The 18836-nt window shown below is 35.0% G+C and overlaps 2 protein-coding genes and 1 long non-coding RNA gene across 3 annotated transcripts; 2 read left to right on the top strand and 1 right to left on the bottom strand.

Annotated features, from left to right (window-relative positions):
• The first annotated feature begins 3641 nt into the window (after nucleotides 1–3641).
• Nucleotides 3642–5589, top strand: LOC121748525. The gene is made up of 5 exons (XM_042142940.1): nucleotides 3642–4027; nucleotides 4120–4199; nucleotides 4873–4991; nucleotides 5104–5180; nucleotides 5273–5589. Exons 1-5 carry the CDS (start codon nucleotides 3796–3798, stop codon nucleotides 5296–5298), a joined length of 534 nt encoding a protein of 177 aa, XP_041998874.1. The 5' UTR covers nucleotides 3642–3795; the 3' UTR covers nucleotides 5299–5589.
• Nucleotides 5590–5877: 288 nt separating this feature from the next.
• LOC121748526 lies at nucleotides 5878–7184 on the top strand. The gene is made up of 2 exons (XR_006039489.1): nucleotides 5878–6225; nucleotides 6945–7184. It is a non-coding gene; the product is annotated as an uncharacterized LOC121748526 (long non-coding RNA).
• A 182-nt stretch (nucleotides 7185–7366) lies between these two features.
• On the bottom strand, nucleotides 7367–9727 carry LOC121748524 (transcription factor bHLH63-like). The gene is made up of 7 exons (XM_042142939.1): nucleotides 9096–9727; nucleotides 8786–9016; nucleotides 8563–8697; nucleotides 8399–8470; nucleotides 8111–8296; nucleotides 7927–8026; nucleotides 7367–7589 (listed from the first exon to the last, which is right to left on the bottom strand). The coding sequence occupies exons 1-7, from the start codon at nucleotides 9513–9515 to the stop codon at nucleotides 7552–7554; spliced, it is 1182 nt and encodes a 393-aa protein (XP_041998873.1). The 5' UTR covers nucleotides 9516–9727; the 3' UTR covers nucleotides 7367–7551.
• Between the last annotated feature and the right edge of the window lie 9109 nt (nucleotides 9728–18836).

The raw sequence follows: 18836 nt of genomic DNA, 5'->3' as shown, positions 1-18836 counted from the left end.
CTTTTTTTTTGTCTGAAACAACATGAAAATAAGAACGTAAAGGAACCAGTTGAACAATCAGCTCAGAAATTTGAATGATGCGTCGCCGGCACGAGGGCCGTGTGATTCTTCGAATTATCATGAATCATCGTAGCAACGGGCAAAACTTGTGTCGACCTTTTATCTAATAAATGCGTCCCTTCAAGTGGTGAAATCTCTGCCATTTGCAACATCTCATTCTCTAAGGAGGAGACTCGTGTGATTCGAGGAAAATTATGAAATGTTTATTTTATCTACGTTCTTAATTTAGTACTACTATGAATTACTAATGATCATTAATCTTATTGCGATCTAGGATTATTACAAAAAAAAACATGATTATTAGTACAAAAAAAATTCATGTGGAATAATATTTTATACTATAAAAGACTAAACTTGGGAACTGCAAACAAGCTTGCAACTATCAAGATACCTCGTACTAAGGGGATGTTTGGTAGCCTAGATAAGGCCATGATATATGAGTTATATGGCTTATTTGGTTGTTTGGTAGATAAAATGAGGTCCATGTTAAGTCATCAAAGCCCATCTCGGCCCGGTGAGGCCCGAAATGAATTAGTTCAAAAGGATTGATTATTTAACGGCCCAAAATGGTGGAGATAGCGTATCAATCAACCATATATGATACGAAATAACTAAAATACCCCTATTCTTCCAAATTTGAATTTGACGTTGAGGCGTGAGCAGTGAATCTCCCCAATTCTAAAAATTAGGGCTCCTTTCTCCAACAATTTTCAATCTGAATTTGACAAGAAATGTGATCAATCGTCTCTCAGAAATTAGGGCGAGCAAGCATCTTCAATTCCAGAAATGTGATCAATCGTCTTCCGATTGCATTTTGTTTCGTTGGTTGCAATGATAACTTTATGCCAGAAAGAGACGTTGCAACAAGAGAAATGGTTGGGGAAGAGGCGCTGGATCGGTGGAGAGAAGCGTTGCTTTTTTGGGTTTGAGAGGAAGGAGGAAAGAAATGAATGTAGATGTGCTAGGGTCAAATCTGGAATAAGATTAATTTCATAGGGTTAAAATAGTCATTTTAGGTCTGTATCTTGATTTTTGTTTTTGTTACCAAACAAGAATATTAAATTAATTATCTTGAATTTAATCTTAATTCTTATCTTAAAGCCCATCTTAATTAATTATTTTGTGTTAATTTAACACGTCTACCAAATACCCCCAAGGTAAGCTTGAATGACTTATTACGAGAGGAGACCTATAAGAGCTACCTCATCCAAATTAGCATCGTAAAATGATTTTTATCACAATACTCTATATATGGCTATTTTAAAATTAATTTTTTTAAAATTTTCAAAATTTCTTCATATGGTAAATTTGTCCCCTTTTGTTACAAATTCCTATTGAAGCAGCAAATCTATATATCAAGGGGCTTTTAGGGGGAAATTTTCAAGGAATAGAGCCAATTTTCAAATTAGTGTTTGGGAGGGAATTTGTGAGAACAATAAGAAAGAGATTAACAATTGTCTAGCAGAAATAGTCATGCATATGAAGTTGCATAAGAGAGAATTCATAAGAGGATTAGAAGAGGAGAGTAGATGAAGATGAGAGAAAGAGATATACAATTTTGATGAGAGTGAGAGGTTCCTGGCATCATTCTTGGCATCCAAGAGAAAAGCAACTTTCAGCACACTCTTTACAACCAAGAGTCCATAGAACAAAATCATGATTTATACAATGGGTAAAATATTTTTCTTATATTGATGCTGAAGTTTTGAGGGAGGTAGAAGCAATGTTTTTTTACATCTCTCTCTCTACCATCTTCATAGTTTACTGTGAATTTTCTTATAAGAGTTGTTCTTCTTAAACTTTCTTTCTCCTGTTTTCTTTTTGGTTTGGTTTGGTTTGCAGTGATTATCTAATATTTAAAAGATTATATGAGTATTGGTGTGATTTAGTGTGAGCTACAAAATCAGTGATTTTTTTTAATGAAGATTACCTTAACTTCTTAAGGTCTGTCATAACTCCAACTACTACTTAATTCAATGATGCAGCCTGCAACAAAATGCAAACAAAGTAAGAAGAAAATAGAAATGCCCAGAGTCTTTTTCAGACAAATACAATGTAAAGCCTATCAGTCTATATGTTTGCAGTTTTTACCATTGTTAGCATCATTCACCAAGTTTGGACAAAATCGTATATTTAGGGAAATACAATTATTAATTATTATTATTATTGTTATTATTATTATTATATCACATTTTATTATTAAAAATTATTATTAATTAAAAATAATTATATGATCAGTATAATGTTGTATTTTAATATAATCAATTATTAGGATTTTGATTGATCTAATTTAAATTGATTCCTTAGTCGAATGTAACAATGAATTGAAATATTAATTTCCTTAATTGGATTTAATATTATTTAAAATTTTCAATTGTTTTATTTAGGGATATTGACACCTAATATCATGGAATTTTTAAAAAGTTGGGTTTTCCCACAAACTTTGAAATTGACAAATAATATCACGAACTTTACCTTGAGTTTGTTATTTCCCACTAATGAAAAAATTCCGGCAAATAATATCATTTTTTCGTAATTTTCGACAACAACTTCGAGAGTTTCAAGATTTTTAATCTTTGAGAATAGTTTTTCTTGAAGCACACCCTCCAAATTTGTTCTTCAATCTATTAATATAGCCAAAAAAATTTCATAGTTGGAAAATAACAAACTCTGGGTAAAGTTCGTGATATTATTTGTTAATTTCAAAATTCGTGGGAAAAATCCAACTTTTTGAAAGTTACATGATATTAGGTGTCAATATCCCTTTTATTTAATAGTACCACATTAGTTAAAATCTTCGGTTATATGATTCAATCAAAAATTAAATCTTCGATTTCACAATGTGTTGTCAGAGTTTTTTTCTTATTTTCTTTTAGCATATGACTAAAAAATGAAAAAGGAAATATTTTAATAGTATTACCCCAAAATAAATAAACTTAAAAATTTCTTTGCACGTTTTGTTAGAGGTTTTTTAAAGGAGAAGATGCCTTTTTTTCTTATTTTCTTTTAGCATATGACTAAAAAATGAAAAAGGAAATATTTTAATAGTATTACCCCAAAATAAATAAACTTAAAAATTTCTTTGCACGTTTTGTTAGAGGTTTTTTAAAGGAGAAGATGCCCCTTTAGTTTATTTAAAAAACTTGAGTCATGGGTTAATCTTGGATTGAATGCAATGCAAGTTTCACTAACGTAAATTTGTAGATTATATCTTAACAAAGTCAGGGTCAATCTCCGTCTGTAGTGAATTTATAAAAATTTGAAACAATACGAAAACAAAGCTGACTTTATTTCAAACAATATAAATCAATTTAAATTTTCTATAAAAATATTAAAATTCACTTGTTATTGTTAACAATATTATAATCATGGCAGTTGGTTATAGGTATGAATCGATTTATTTTAATATAATACTATTAAAATTTAGTTTTATAACTATGTATTCATTCAATTAATAAAAATGTATGTAAACGGTGATGGTGAAAAATGAAAATTCAAACACGAAAGCCGCGTACTTGATAACTTAACCAATATGAATCCAACACGACTAAAATATTGGTACCAAATAAAAGTAAAGTTATCACAAATCACAATCATCAAATGAGAAAGATCAAAGATCAATTTCACTTTCTCTACTACTACTAACTCATCCATACCCATACTATTCTTCAATCTGCAACCACACCACGCATATTTGCATCCATTCAACGCTCAAAAGAGGAACACAATTGCGAAATGGAGACCTTAATGGAGGAGGAAGAGTACAACTGGAGAGAAGTGGTGTTGCCGTCGCTGATTCCGGTTGTACCCGAGCCCGAGCTCGATCGAGAGACCGGAGAGAGAAGGAGGGGCCGCGACATCATGATCGCCGTCGATCACGGCCCTAAAAGTAAGCACGCTTTCGATTGGGCCATCACGCACCTCTGCCGCCTCGCCGATACCGTCCATCTCGTCTTCGCCATCTCCAGTACATCTCACAACTACTCATTTTTCTATTTTGTGCGTTTTTTTTTTTGTTGTGGTTGAGAATCTGACGTTGTTCTGATTGTTGATTCTAAGGTTTGAACAACAAAATTGTGTACGACATGACTCAGGGGCTCATGGAGAAGCTCGCAGCCGAGGCCTTTGAGGTTGCTATGGTGAGTTCATACGATTTAGTCATATAATTTCACAATTGTAGCTCCAGTGTTTCACGCTTTATTTTTACATACTTAGTAGTATAATCCAGATCATGGTTAGCATTACTTGAAATCGAGTGAACAATTTGATAGCCACCTAATAAAATGAAGTCCGAGCTCATTGATTTTACTTGTTAGTTGTTATGCAGTCAATTTGGTATCCAATTTAAACATGTTTTTGAGCTCATCTTATGTGAAACCTGTTATGTCTTTGTGTATGGTTTGCCATAGCTCCAATCCAAGAAATTATGTTGCATTGGATGAAGAATGGAAGTATTTTGGGGCCTAGTTTTCCACTTAGCTCTCCTTTAAAGGGATCTCTCGAGCAAAAATATACGCTTCATGTCATTTGCCATTGATTTTTCGGAGTACAGATACGTGTTTCAGGGTTTCCATAATCAATATTATACGTATTTGTTAAATATTCTTCTGCAAGTACGTAATGAATGACTTTTCTGATTATATGCCTTTGTAATTGTGAGATTGAATATGATATCAATCTATTATCATGTATAGACTTATTTATTGTTTACTTCATGCACATTAATTAAGACGTATTCATAAGAAATAAGAAATTTTATTTATGATCTTCTAATTTTATAACTCAAACTTGTAAATATTATCATGGAAATAGGTGAAGACACAGGCTAGGATAGTGGAAGGAGATGCAGGGAAAGTTATATGCAAGGAAGCAGAGAGGTTGAAGCCTGCTGCTGTAGTTATGGGCACCAGAGGCCGAAGCTTGATTCAAAGGTTTATCACACCCCTTTTCTCATGAAAGTCCTTGCTTGATAATGCTATTAAAATGACGTTCATTTCATTTCATACTCATATGTGTGTTCTCTTTTCATTATGTTTACTCCAGTGTAATACAGGGTAGTGTAAGTGAATATTGCTTCCATAATTGCAAAACAGCACCAATTATAGTCGTTCCTGGTAAAGGTATACTTGTAACCATACTCAGAAATATCATATTCATCTATATATAAACTAAACACACTCGTAGTTCTAAAAGTATTTTTTGGTTATCACAGATGCAGGGGAGAAATCTGTGCTGTAATGGATCATAAGCAGGATGACAGCTTAAGGATCAACAGAAGCATGCATATGGTGATTGTACCTCTTCTAGTGAAGGCAGGATTTCTTTCTGTTGGATGTGAACTTAGGGATAAGATTATGATTAGTTAATTAGTTTGATGTTTGTAATGTACTACTTATCTGCACTCATGTATGTTAGTTTGGCTATAACTATTTTATTGTACAATAGTGTAGTGTAACTAATATTCTTCATCGATTTGTGGCAATGTTTATGTCCTTGAATACTCATTTTGAGTGCATTTTGTTAGTTCAACATTGGTTTTGATGGAGTGGCATGATTTTGTTTCATAATAATTTCACCCTTCATGTTCCAACCCATATCCCTTTTCACATCATCAGCATGCCTGCTATATTTTGATTTACTAATAGTATCTTTTATCCAACCACCCCATGGAGGCATGAAACTTATATTTTGATTAATTATTTAACAGGATTTGATCTCAGAAATGAGAAAGACTAGTCCCAAGATTTTTCTATAAATCTAATTATTCTTTCAGGTTCTCACACAAGCTGTGAATGCACTGACCAGTTGAGGGGGTGTACAGCATCTTCACAGCCATTAGAATTTAGTTTTATAACTTTTATAGTTGTAAGCTGTCAACATTGAGAAAGAAGTTTTTCAAGAGGGGAATGGCCCCATGACAGCGACTAGGCAAAAACTCGCTTTCGTTTCTTTATCCTTTGAATTTTGTTTTCTTGATGAAGTTCTGAAGCAGGAAAAAATCCCTTTCACCATCCGTTGGGGCATAGAGAATCATAGAGATTTTGAAGATAATATTAAGCCAGGTCCAGCCTTTACCTTTTTCCACATGGCTTGAAAATGAAGGTGATATTGGTGCCCTTTTGAGGTCCCAAAGTGGAGAACTACTCTGCAAGCCGTAGGATACAGGTTGGCGTCTCAACCGTCTCAATTTAATTTTATGCCTACCACTAATATCATCCCCCCACCCCAAATGAAAAGAAAAAAAAGTTATTAGGAAAAGAGATAAAGGAATCTTTACAGTATGAATTGGTCATTAAACCATGTTATGAATTATGATTGAGTCCTACTGTTGTACAGTTTGTGTTTATAAAACATTTCCTGTTGAATTTCTGTTTTCCAAAATCCCCAGCTTTCACAAATTTCTATGTAGCTTGGGATAAAAGATGCTCTGATAGGCCTGATTGCTGCCAGACTTGACTGATTTCTACCCAGTTTTCTTTCTTCATATTAATCATTGTGTTATGATACTTAAAAGACTGCACACTACAATGCATTCTTGGCCAATCAATTTCATCATTTTCCTTGAGTCAGTCTTGGGAATCATGATTACATGCCTGATATTCTATTGCTTAATCATGTTAAATACCGTAGCATGCTGTGATGTTTTTTTTTTCTTTTCTCAAGAAAGAATCTTTGATGATTGTTGAACCGATCATGGGTGGAAGTAGTAGCATAGGGTAAAGATTTAGTTCAAGAGTTATGTGGCTAATGTTTCTCCCAACGTGATATATGGTCTACAGCTTTGTAGCTATTTCTTGTAATGGCCTTAAATCTGTACCTTTAGTAGTACTAGAAAACTTACAAATGCTTTTGCTCATATCATAAAAACTATTGAAACTTTGCAGCTCATTTATGGCCAGTCCCCACTACTCCACAACAACGGAAAAATGGGACAACTGAGAGGAATCAATGAGAAATTGCCTTTCGTTTTCTAATTATGAGGTCTGATAAATGGGATGTCTCGTTCTCCTCTCCCAACAGGAACACCATGTTTTACTGGTTCATTGTTCTCTTCCTATCATTTCATTAAAAAAAAGAATTGAAGATTGCTTTCAGGTTTAATTCATACACCACCACTTGTTCAAGTTGATGGAATTGACCCTTTTGTACTGTTTTTACATGAATTCCAATCTTTTGATGTTACATTGATTCTTAACATGTTATACATGAATAGTTTGCCCTCTTGTTTGGCTTGCTTCTACAAAGATGTCAACTTTAAACATAAGCAATGTCTGTTTGTATGAGAAGATTTCAACATCAAGGGAAATTTAATAAAAAATTGGGCTATCTTTCATTATCTTTACTAATCATCATCATCATTGCTAATATTGTCACTAAATATACACGTAGATGCAATATACACAATACGTAGCTTCTGAAGGGCGAGGGGATATGGGGATCAGAAACACTCTGAATTGGACTTTGTTCAATTCAAGAATCTGTATATTTGACTCACATCTCCAGCTTTACATGGTTTGCCTCCAGAAAACCTGGAAAAAAAAGAAGTTAAGCTTATGTATTTATATTCATCTAGAACTGTAGATAAGATTGAATGTGAAATAACTAGTGAAGTCAAGGTGAAAACTTAGATGTATATCTCTGTGGCAATGCACTAAGGAATTATTGGATCATTGGTTCATTTTCAGTGGAAGATGGGAAAAAAGGATAAGGTTTAGCAACTGCACTGTTTAGGACCACATGACTTTAGTTAGCTCTGTGTTGTGGGGTTAGTATGTTCTCTTATTGAGTGCAGCAATATCCTATATTCTTAATTTGTTTAAGCCACCAGAGACACCAAAGCGTAGCTTGAAAGACATGTCTATGTACCTGTAATCTGCTGAGAAATAAATGGTGTAGATCTTCCTTGTTGGTACTCCATACTGTAGAGATTACGTAACTCATCCTCCCATGTTACTTGCTGAGTTTGCTGTTCATGTGTAGTTTCTTTGTCAGACATCTTGAGATGCAATGTTTTAACCATTTCAAGTAAGAAAAAAAGTAGAGAACTCACATTCAAGCTGGATGAATCCAGAAATGATTGCTGGACTGTTATAGGGGCACTTATGGTTCTCCTAAGCGTGGCATCCATTGGATCCACCACCATTTCTAGACCCGAACCCGAAACTTCTTCAACTGATGTATTGAATTGAAGGTGGGAATGATCAGGCTCCATTGCCGGAGGACAAGCTGGAAACATCTGTGGGAAGAAATTCAGTTGGATTGTGCTTGACAAGTACTACTATAACATTTTATATCGCATAAATGTTGAATTGAAGTCTGTGTTGATAATAGTTTTTACCTCTTTAAGTATATAGTTCTCGATGTCAAAATCCAGCCTTGGATTGATTGCAGCTAATTTCATTGACAAAAACTGGCATATAGAAAGTTTTGGTATTAATATATGATGATAATTGCAAGAAAATGGCAACTGATATATTTATCTGTTTCATCATATCTATATACCTCTACTTGTCTTTGCAGAGATTGGACATAGTTGATGATCTCATCAAGCATACTGGCTTTCCCAGTCACCTTGTTGCAACCGGGCACCAAATCTTGCAGGTATTTCATTCTCTCACTTATTTTCTCTCGCCTAACCTGGATCAATCAAAGCCATCCCATCAGAACAAAGTGCATGATTTTTTAACATATCAAGTGAAGGTTATTTTTCTTCTTTCTTTCTTACCCTTTCAGCCAAGCTATGGCTGTCAGTTGCTTGGCCGCGACGCGCACGGACGTGGATGTAATCGGTCTTGGGCGCGTCGCTCGCCTTCTTCGCATTAGCTGATGCCCCTTTGCTGTTCTTGTTAGCCGAGGTGCTAATAGTGGTGGTGGTGCTTTTACTGTTGCTGTTTTGCTCTGTTATCTTAGATTCCTCCTCTGCACATCCCTTCATCTTCTTCTCCTCTGCAGCTATCTGATTACACCAAAAAACACATTCTTGATCAGCAAATAAAACCAAACAAGAAACAGAGTTATGTATGTATATAATATACCTTGTGGCTTCTGTCAGCCTTCCTTTTCTTGCAGCTCTCTTTCCCGGCGGCGGCCGAGTCGACACTCGCTGCCGCCACGTAGGGAGGGCAGCTGACCGTTCTTGGGAGAGCGGAGCTAATTTGGAAGTCTGTTGTCCCACTCCCATAATTCATGAAGCGGCGGAAGTCATCGTGCTCGACACCGGGGTCTGGCTTCATGGCGCCGCCGTTAAGCACGAGATCGGAGAGGGCTTGATCGCCGTGGAAGCCTGAGTAGGCGAGGTGGTCGTTCCCATTGAAGTAAGGTATTGGCGGGTGGTGGTGGCTGAGCTGTTCCTGCTGCCACTTGAGGCAGGAGCGCTGCCGCTCGAGCACGCTCATTTCGCAGTTTTCCGACGTCAAGTTGAGGCAATGCAACATCTCCGGCAATCCACTGTTCATTAGCTAGTAAGGTTTGTGGCTTGAGAGTGTTTTCATCAAGGGGAAGTGTATGTGTATGGGTATGTGAGGGAAAAATGGTGTGGTGTGGGCATTGGTTATATATGGGGAGTGTGGAGGATAAAAGTAGTTAGGGAAAAAGCATTTTAAAAAAAAGATTTCTTTATTTGGTTGAGTAATTGAGGAAAAGCCGCCGGGAAGTCCGATTAAGACAGGCAACTGACATAGCGAAGCCGGAATAAATGAATAGGGGAGGGAGAGGGTGGTGGGGGCAGAGAGAGAGGCATGGAATGTAACCACAAGCAGAAGCCATGGTGTGTGGGGCCCAGGGAGATGTGACTAGCCACGTGGGCGTGTCTGATGGGCCACATCCACTGTATCAGGTTATTGGGACTTCGATTTAGATAATTGTGGGATGGTTGCCCACAATTATCACTCCTGCAATGAATTTTGTGTCATTTCTGTTGGCAATTGAAACTAAAAATATACCTCCTCCTTTTCGCACTCTCGCACTTTTTCTTTTGGGCACGGAGATTAAGGAATGAGTGATAGACAAAGTCAACAATTACGGCTGTAGGTATAAATTGTTACTAAAAATAGAAAGAGTGCAAATAACTTGAGACGCCCAGAAAGGAAATAAGTGCAAGTAGTGCGGGACGGAGGGAGTAACATATAACTGTCCCACATCGGTGTCGAGAGAAAACTGAAACTAGTATACAAGTCTCATGGGCCCCTCCTCCTATCACCAATTGGTTTTAGGATGGAACCCATGGATTTTTATCATGGTATTAGAGCGGGTCGCCGACTGTGGGTCATATTTAACTGACCCATCAGTGAATCTGGGCTAAAACCGAAAAAAATGACTGACCCAGCAGTATAACTGGGCTGAAAATTTGGGCCAAGTGGTCCCAACCGATCGAAAAAAATTGGACCGATTGTCCAATCGATTAGAAAAAAAGTCCAACCCCTCCAAGGTGAAGGGTTTGAGGGAGGGTGTTGGCAATTGAAACTAAAAATATAACATATAACTGTCCCACATCGGTGTCAAGAGAAAACTGAAACTAGTATATAAGTCTCATGGACCCCTCCTCCTATCACCAATTGATTTTAGGATAGAACCCATGGATTTCTATCAATTTCTATCATACCTAATTCATCAACTTACAATTTTTTTTAATTATCCATACAACTGATCTGGAAAAATAGATATGATGTGGCGATCAAATAGTTTAGTTAGTACTGCTTTGATCAAAATGATATTGTTCCAATTCCCATATAAAATTTTGAAAAATAGAAATAATTTCCACATCTTCACCAACTCCTCGAAGACGTTGTGTTCGATCATTGAAGGACTACAGCAAGGCGGAAAGAGAGTAGAGAGTAGTAGTGGAAAGAGTTGAGACAGAGAAAGCATAGAGCAAGAGATGTCACATTGTGAGGAGGGAAAGAGGGGAGAGGAGAAGAAGATGAGTTTGTGATGAGATGTGGCTTTACTTTTATAATTTTTTATTTTTATGAGTTAATTAAAACAATGTCATTTTGGTATAAATGTCATTGTTTTATTTTCTTTATCATTTTTTTTATTTTGGAAAATCAGCTTCGATTTTTCGGGATTAATTGATTTCAAAAGAAAAAAAACAGAAAAATTGAAAATTTATGGACAATAATCATTCAAATTCTGAAAGTTATGGAACAAATCTGAATTACCAAAAATTAGTAATTAAGCGACAATATCCTTTGATTATAAAAAATAATAGGGTAATTATGAATAAGGAAAACCATGCATGTGTAGCACAAATGATAAAATGTTTGTTTTGACTTTTGAGAGTGAAATATCTAAAACATCATTTTACTTTTCAATAAAGTTAAATTAAGTGTTTTTCTTCCTCTTTTCAGCTACAGTGATATGTTCCATTTCTATTCATTTTTCATTTCTTCAATTGTCATGCATAGGCATACATACCATCTTCAAAATTCTAAACCACAACCAATCAAACCATGAATTCAATTTTACATTGATCTACAATCACTGGCGGACCCAAGTAATAGGGAAGCCCCTCAATGAAATTATTTTTTCAATTTTTTCTATTGATTTTTTTAAAACTTATTCAAGTTTAGTACAAATTATTATGTAAAAGACCATATAAATAATTTAAATCACTCAAAAATATACTTTAGAATAAAATTTAGAAATTCCAACCCCTATCGATAAATATTTCTGCGTCCGCCACTGTCTACAATTGACATGATAAAAATCATAGAAAAATCACTTTGCAGTTTTCACAACATAAAACAAGTTCGAATTTCCATCATATGATATAGTTTAAGAACCTTAGAGCATCTACAGTGGTGTGGATGTCCCGGCGGACACCCGACGGACTTTCTAAAAACACCTTCTGTCACGTCATAAGGACCTCCCACTGTATTGCCACGTCATAAGGACATCCCACTGCACAATGACGGACATCCACAAGGACATCCCGGCGGACATCCACAATAATAAGAATTCACAAATATGCAATTTACGGAATTAAAATTTCGACACGAATACGCAAAAAATGCAACGATTTTATTTTTAAAAAAAGCATACATATTTAAATTAAAAAAAAAACCACCCCAAACCAAAAAACAATTCAAACAAAGTACATGCTATGCCTTGAATCTCTATAGGCCTTCATTTTCGATGATAATACATGCGTTAGAGTTTTTTAAAAAATCGTATATTAGAGTTTGCAACGAGTCGTATATATAGAGTTTAAAAAAAATCAAAAATCGGGACGTCCCGACGGACGTCGCCGGAAAGCCACGGATGTGCGGTGTCCGCAGCCGATGTCTGCATCCGCCCCTCCCTCGCCTAATGGCGGACGTCTGGCACACCGGTCCGACGTTCGGCGGGACATCCTTCATTGCGGATGCTCTTAGCGTGTTTATTTTGTAGAAAACGATGTTGGAGATTCTTCAGCAATTTGTCGGACTATTTGCCGACGGGCTATTTCGTCGGAAATTAACAACAAATTACTGTCAATATGTAAATCCCACTCTTTTTATAGTGTAATATTATTTGGGATATAATTTACATATAAATTTTTTATTTGGTCATTATTTATTATTCTATTCTATTTATTGTCTTCACAAATCACAAAAATTGGTCAAATACTACTAATACTAGTACTACTATTTTCTAATTGGGAAAGTATATACAAATTAGGACATCCCAATAAAAAATAGTGCACGATTATATTTGTGTGATGGAGGGAGTTTTTCATTTCATTTATGAGCATCCAATCCAACCTAGTTAAATTATGTTTAAATAGTAATAACACTTAGATAGCTCAATTCGAGCTAGGGTGGACCACGGTGTGTAAATTTTCTACAAAATCGTTGTCACTAGACAACCATAATCCAGTACAGATTTCATATCCCTTTCACATAATTTTCTTATATTATTAAATTTCTATTTCTCATTCGCCTTTTCTTAAAAATGACGATGACATCTTTAATCATATTTTTATGTTGCTGTCTGCCCTGGTCTCGTATTATCATGTAATTTATTTTATTAATTTAAATTTTGAATACCAAACGAGAAAAAAACACACAAATTAAAACAACGTATATTATCTCTAGATTCTGAAAACGACGCTGATATATATGTCACATTCATAATGGTGCAATTAGATATAAGTACGTTTTTTCTTTTTTAATTTCAAGTTATAAATATGTTGTTATCACTTGCGATTTGAAAAAGTAAATATGTATACTTTATTAATTTTAAAAATCACTATCAAATATGATTAGGGTTTTGCTTTAAGACAACATTTTTTGTTATTCAAGGTACAAATATGTTGTTATCACCCGCAATTATGTAAAGTAAACATACTTTATTAATTTTAAAAATCACTATCAAATATGATTAGGGTTTTGACTCAGACAATTATAGGTTGATTATATATCTGAAAGAAATGTCAATCTCGAAGAATTTATCAGACCACTTGATCGTCAACATACTTTTCCAAATTCAACTTGACTATCATCAACATAATTAATTTTGCTTTGAAGATCCGAATTATTAATAAGGACATATATGGATATGAATATTTGTGTGTGTATAATGTATTTGTGTTACATGCCTTGTATCTTAGGCAATTTGGTAGTTAGTTTTGCAAGTGACTTGACATAACTTTGGATAAAGTGGGTAATTATTCATAATTTTCTTCCACATATTTGAAGTAGACATTACAGCAATCTCTGTAGAAATAAGGGCACCTATGTTGTTAACTCTCTCTCTCTCTCTCTCTCTCTCCATATAATATAGAGATATAATTAGTACTTTATATCATGGTGGCCTATTGAAATTGTTATAGGTTAAAACCTGGTTTATGGGATTGACTCAAACCCTAAAGGGTGTTTTTTAATTACGTTTGAAGATCACATAAAATGATAAAAAAATAGAATAATCCATTATTTATCTTGAAGTTTGACCTTAACCCTAGTGGTATTTAATTTATTAGAATGTTGAAATATGGATTGTAGAGATTGACCTAAACCTTAAGGGGTGTATTTACTTTTTGTGAATGATAAGATAGAGGATTAGCTAATTTTATTCCTAAAACTAGGGTTTCTCATACTCCATATTTACGTCGATAAGTGGTCAAATAGGTTCGACTGGTTGAACCATGAACTAATAATTTCATCGATTCACTTACCAGTTCGGTTCTTAAAATATTGGTGGGTACCATGGGCATTGAGTCACTAATGAGCCTAAGGTATCCAAAACCCAAATGGCAAATGGGACCTGTCCCTATCTCAATTCTTCTATCACTTTCCATGGAACTAATATCCCTATACCACTAGTTTCTATTTTATTTATATACTCCATCTATGTATGTATCAAGTTTTCTTTTCATTTTATTTTATTTTCCTTGACTCCAAATTATTCTCGTCTTTATGCTTTTATTGCCCAAGAGCCCATGTACAATGAACTAATCAACAGTGCCATCATTTTGCCAACCATGGACTCCAACACCACTGTTAGTAAAATTAATTACACATAGTGAGTGTGTGTGAGATGTATAAAAACATTTCCAAGAACCCCACATAAGTGTTTAGTCTTTTTCACAAAGATTATATCGTATATATAAATTGAAAACAATCATTATATATTAGAAACAAGATTACTTGTATAATTAACAAGTCATGATTGATTCATTCTCATCTTGGATGAATTTTTGAATTCAAAAAACACTGACAGGTTTTTGTTTTGGAATATTTTACATCTGCAGATAGTTATGTAATTATTCAGCCAAATCTAGAAAATCCTATGAAATCTGAAGTAGTGTTAGCTAATTTTGAAATACTATTTTATAGGCTCTTATCTTATCTTCTAGGGATGAAACAAGGGCAGGAAATAATAAAGGATATAAAGTTATGGAATGTGATAAGGGGGCATGAAATTATTAGGTTAGCAGCAGATCCAATGTTCCAAATTCTCATTCAAATAAATTACTACTATAACCCAATTTTAATTTCACCCAACCAAAAATATACTACTATTACTCTATATTTGCATTCCTTGTGGGAATTTATATATGCGAAAGAAAATCAGTAGAAAATAAATAATTGTATGAGAGATAATTAATGTCGCTATGGGTGTCCATGATTCAAGGGCTGGTCCCTTAATTTTCAGTATCTCAATATAATAATAATAATAATAATAATAATAATAATAATAATAATAATAATAATAATAATAATAATAATAATAATAATATATACACATAGTAATTAAAATTGGAACTGGTTTTCTCATTTTCAGCATCAAGTATCTAGTTTAGATGTATTTTGAGAAAATGGATATATATGTGGTCGAACTTCATTTATGATAAAAGAAATGGACACACGCACAGAGTTGTATTATTGAAGCATTGTGGTGGTAGACTTGAAGTATTTTGTAGTGATGCTTTAATATTATTAATTATTTTTCTTTAACGAAATCATTATATATATTCAATACTTTGTCAAATATAAACTTGCTATTGACAGACACACTTCTCTCTTTTGGATTGTCAAAAATATACACTTGGCAGATTATATATGTAGTTTTTCTTTATCTAAGACTTGTATAAAATTGCATGCACTAATACATATTAAACCAATTAATTTATTTACCATAAATAGTTTGCATTCGTCGGTAAAAAAATCTTACTTATAATAGCATACAGACTTATAACTTCAGAGTAGAAACTTATATCTTCTCGTTATTTAGACTTTAGAGCATGATTTTATCTATTAAATTGGGCTTCATTGGTGAACACTCTAAATTGTGGCTTATATATCGCATATTTTTTATTTAAACTCATAAGTCCTAACTCATTACGATCAAACAAAATAGGTAAATGCATATTTTGGTGTAATATACTTATATGTATAAAAAAATCATCTCTCCACAATTTTAATTAAAAATTAAAATTGAATACTCGTTTTCGAACAACCTAAAATTCCGCGCACTACCATTGAATTAATATTATGTCATGTAACCAAAAAATCTTCTATAGGAAATTGAAACCCCACTTAGAAAAAGAAAAAATAAACCCACTTGCAGCTTTTTCATCATTTCCAATTATATAAATATGCGTACATTATTATGTAGTATTTGTATTTCGTATGCCAATATATATGTGATAAAAATATGTGTGCGCCTTTTTTTGAGGCTGTAAACTCATGATCAGAAATCCTGCTGCAAACTTTGAAACGATTTCGGCTCTTGGCAAATGTAAAATAGAGAAAATTCAATTTTTCTGACTCCAATTTAATGATTTTGATACACGTTTTGTGACATCCAAATAAGGGTGTAATATTAAATGTAATTTTAAATTCTAAACTATAGTAGTAGTATTATTTGTCAAAAAAATCTAAACTTAAAAAGAAATTTATATATGAATATCAAACTATTGCTTTTGTATCAACATGTTTTGTGTTCATCATCCAAATTTTAATTATTAGGCCATAAAACGAAATCTATTTTATTTTATCAAAATATAACACCATTTCCGCAAGCGGAATGGGCACATTGTTTTGAAGAAAATGGTTAGTAGATGTAGTTTGATTTAATAAGAGTACTTACTAAGGGTCTCATTATATTAAAAAAATGTGATTTTTTTTGTAAATATGAGATGTTTTGAAGATTGATATATAAAGTGCAATGTGTATATTCTTAGGGATACCAAAATTGTGCTACGTAAAGGTTTTTTTTTGTTACTTATTTGGTATATACTCCTGTTTAAATCTTTATCGAACTCTTTAGCATTAATTTATAAAAAAAATAAATATGGCCATATTAGCTGGAAAGTTTATTGCACAATTTTTTCTCAGCAATTTTCTGTAATCGTGTAAAAATTTCAATAAACTTATAATGATTTAGATGAATGGAGTATAAATAAAGTGGATCGTGTAAACTAATAAACAGTTCATAGTGTAAGAGTCGGGATATTATAAGAGCATGGAAGTGGGCCCGGACCCATTTTTATTCATTTTTTACTCCCTGCTCTTCCCCGAAGAATACAACACTCACATTCATACTCTTCCGCAAGGACATGCTCAAGGATCCCACCATTCTATTATTCAATTTAAATAAAAACATTTTCCACAATATTAGAATGCATTAAAAATACCCGAAATACTATTACAAATAACTAAAAAATTAAAATTACATAATTCAAATCCTAAAAATTAAAAATTACATAACTAAAGTCCTAAAAATTAAAAATTACATAATTAAATTCATAAAATTAAAAAAAACCCACTACTCATCGCCGAATTTCGCACAAATGTGTTTGATTAGGTCTTCTTGTAGCTCAATATGGGCTTTGGTATCGCGCATTGTGTGTCTTGTTTCGATCCTCTCTCGCACCGTCGTATGCACACCTCGGCGTGGGGTAGAGATGCCCACCGGTTCCGGTTCCAAACCGGAACCGTCGTAATTCGAACCGCGGTCCGGTTCAGGTTCAAGAATTTTCGAACCGGAACCGTCACCGAACCGCCGGTTCGGGACGGTTTGGAACTGTCGGTTTCATGGCTCGGGCACGAAAATCAATGCGACAGTCGGGGCAGCTTTTTCATGAGTTGAAACTGGCCGGCTCCGGCGGTTTTTGGACCGGAAATCGGCAGTTAGCTGCAAACCGGTGGCTTTTGGTGGTGGTGCGGAACCTGAGGCGACATATCGCAACTTTTGGCAACCGGTTTGTTGACCGAACCGGCGGTTTTCGAACCAGAATCAAACCGTGAAATAGCCTCACGGTTCAGTTCCGGTTCCGAATTCCACCAAATCGGAACCGCCGGTTTTCGAACCGTGGGCAACACTAGCGTGGGGGAGACCTTGCGGTTGAGCTTCCGACTTCATCATCATCATAAAAGTTAGCCGCCCTCGGTCCTTCGTCAGCTATAATCATGTTGTGCAAGATAATATACGTGTACATGATGTCGGCAATATTCTTAAAGTACCACAGCCAAGACAGGGCCTTCACAATATTGAATCGGCCTTGAAGGACCCCAAAAGCTCTTTTGACGTATTTTCGAGCAAACTCTTGACGCTTCTCAAAAAGAACATGTCTCAGGTCTTGCGGATTGCTGAGCGTCTTCACGAAAGTCGACCACCTTGGGTAGATACCATCGGCGAGATAGTAACCCATGTGGTATGGATTTCTGTTGACGGTGAAGTCGACCACCGATGCCACACCATTCAAAACATCATTGAAGCGTGGTGAAGAATAGAACACGCTCAAGTCGTTGTTGGATCCGGCAACATCGAAATATGCATGCCAAATCCATAGGCGGTAGTCGACGACCGCTTCAAAGATAAGCGTTGGGCCGCCGCCTTTGTGGCCGCTTAAGTGTTGCCCCCTCGAAGTATTCGGGCAATTCTTCCACTTCCAATGCATGCAGTCAATGCTGCCAAGCATACCGGGAAAACCGTGGACTGTTTCGTGAAGATGAAGCAATCGTTGACAATCTTCGATGGTGGGTGCCCGAAGGAATTCCTCACCGAAAGCATAACGAATGCCGTCACAAAAATTTTTGAGGCATAGGATTCCAGTTGACTCACCCACATGCAAATACTCATCGAAGAGGTCAGCCGTTTTCCCAGTAGCAAGTTGTCGGAGATATGTAGCGGCATTTTGATCTAGTTGGTTGAGGAGGAGGGGAGGGGGTGGCGGCGGCGACATAGGCTTCATAGGCGGCACGATATTGTTCATAGTATTCTTGTTCTTCGCGCTCCACTCCAGCCATGATATCGGTGAAATAAATTTTTGAATTTTAGAGAGGGTTTGA

Source organism: Salvia splendens, chromosome 9 (assembly GCF_004379255.2).
Source record: "Salvia splendens isolate huo1 chromosome 9, SspV2, whole genome shotgun sequence".
In the NCBI taxonomy this organism is placed as follows: Eukaryota; Viridiplantae; Streptophyta; class Magnoliopsida; order Lamiales; family Lamiaceae; genus Salvia; species Salvia splendens.
The sequence above is the reverse complement of the archived record's forward strand: the minus strand, read 5'-3'. Positions and strand labels throughout refer to the sequence as shown.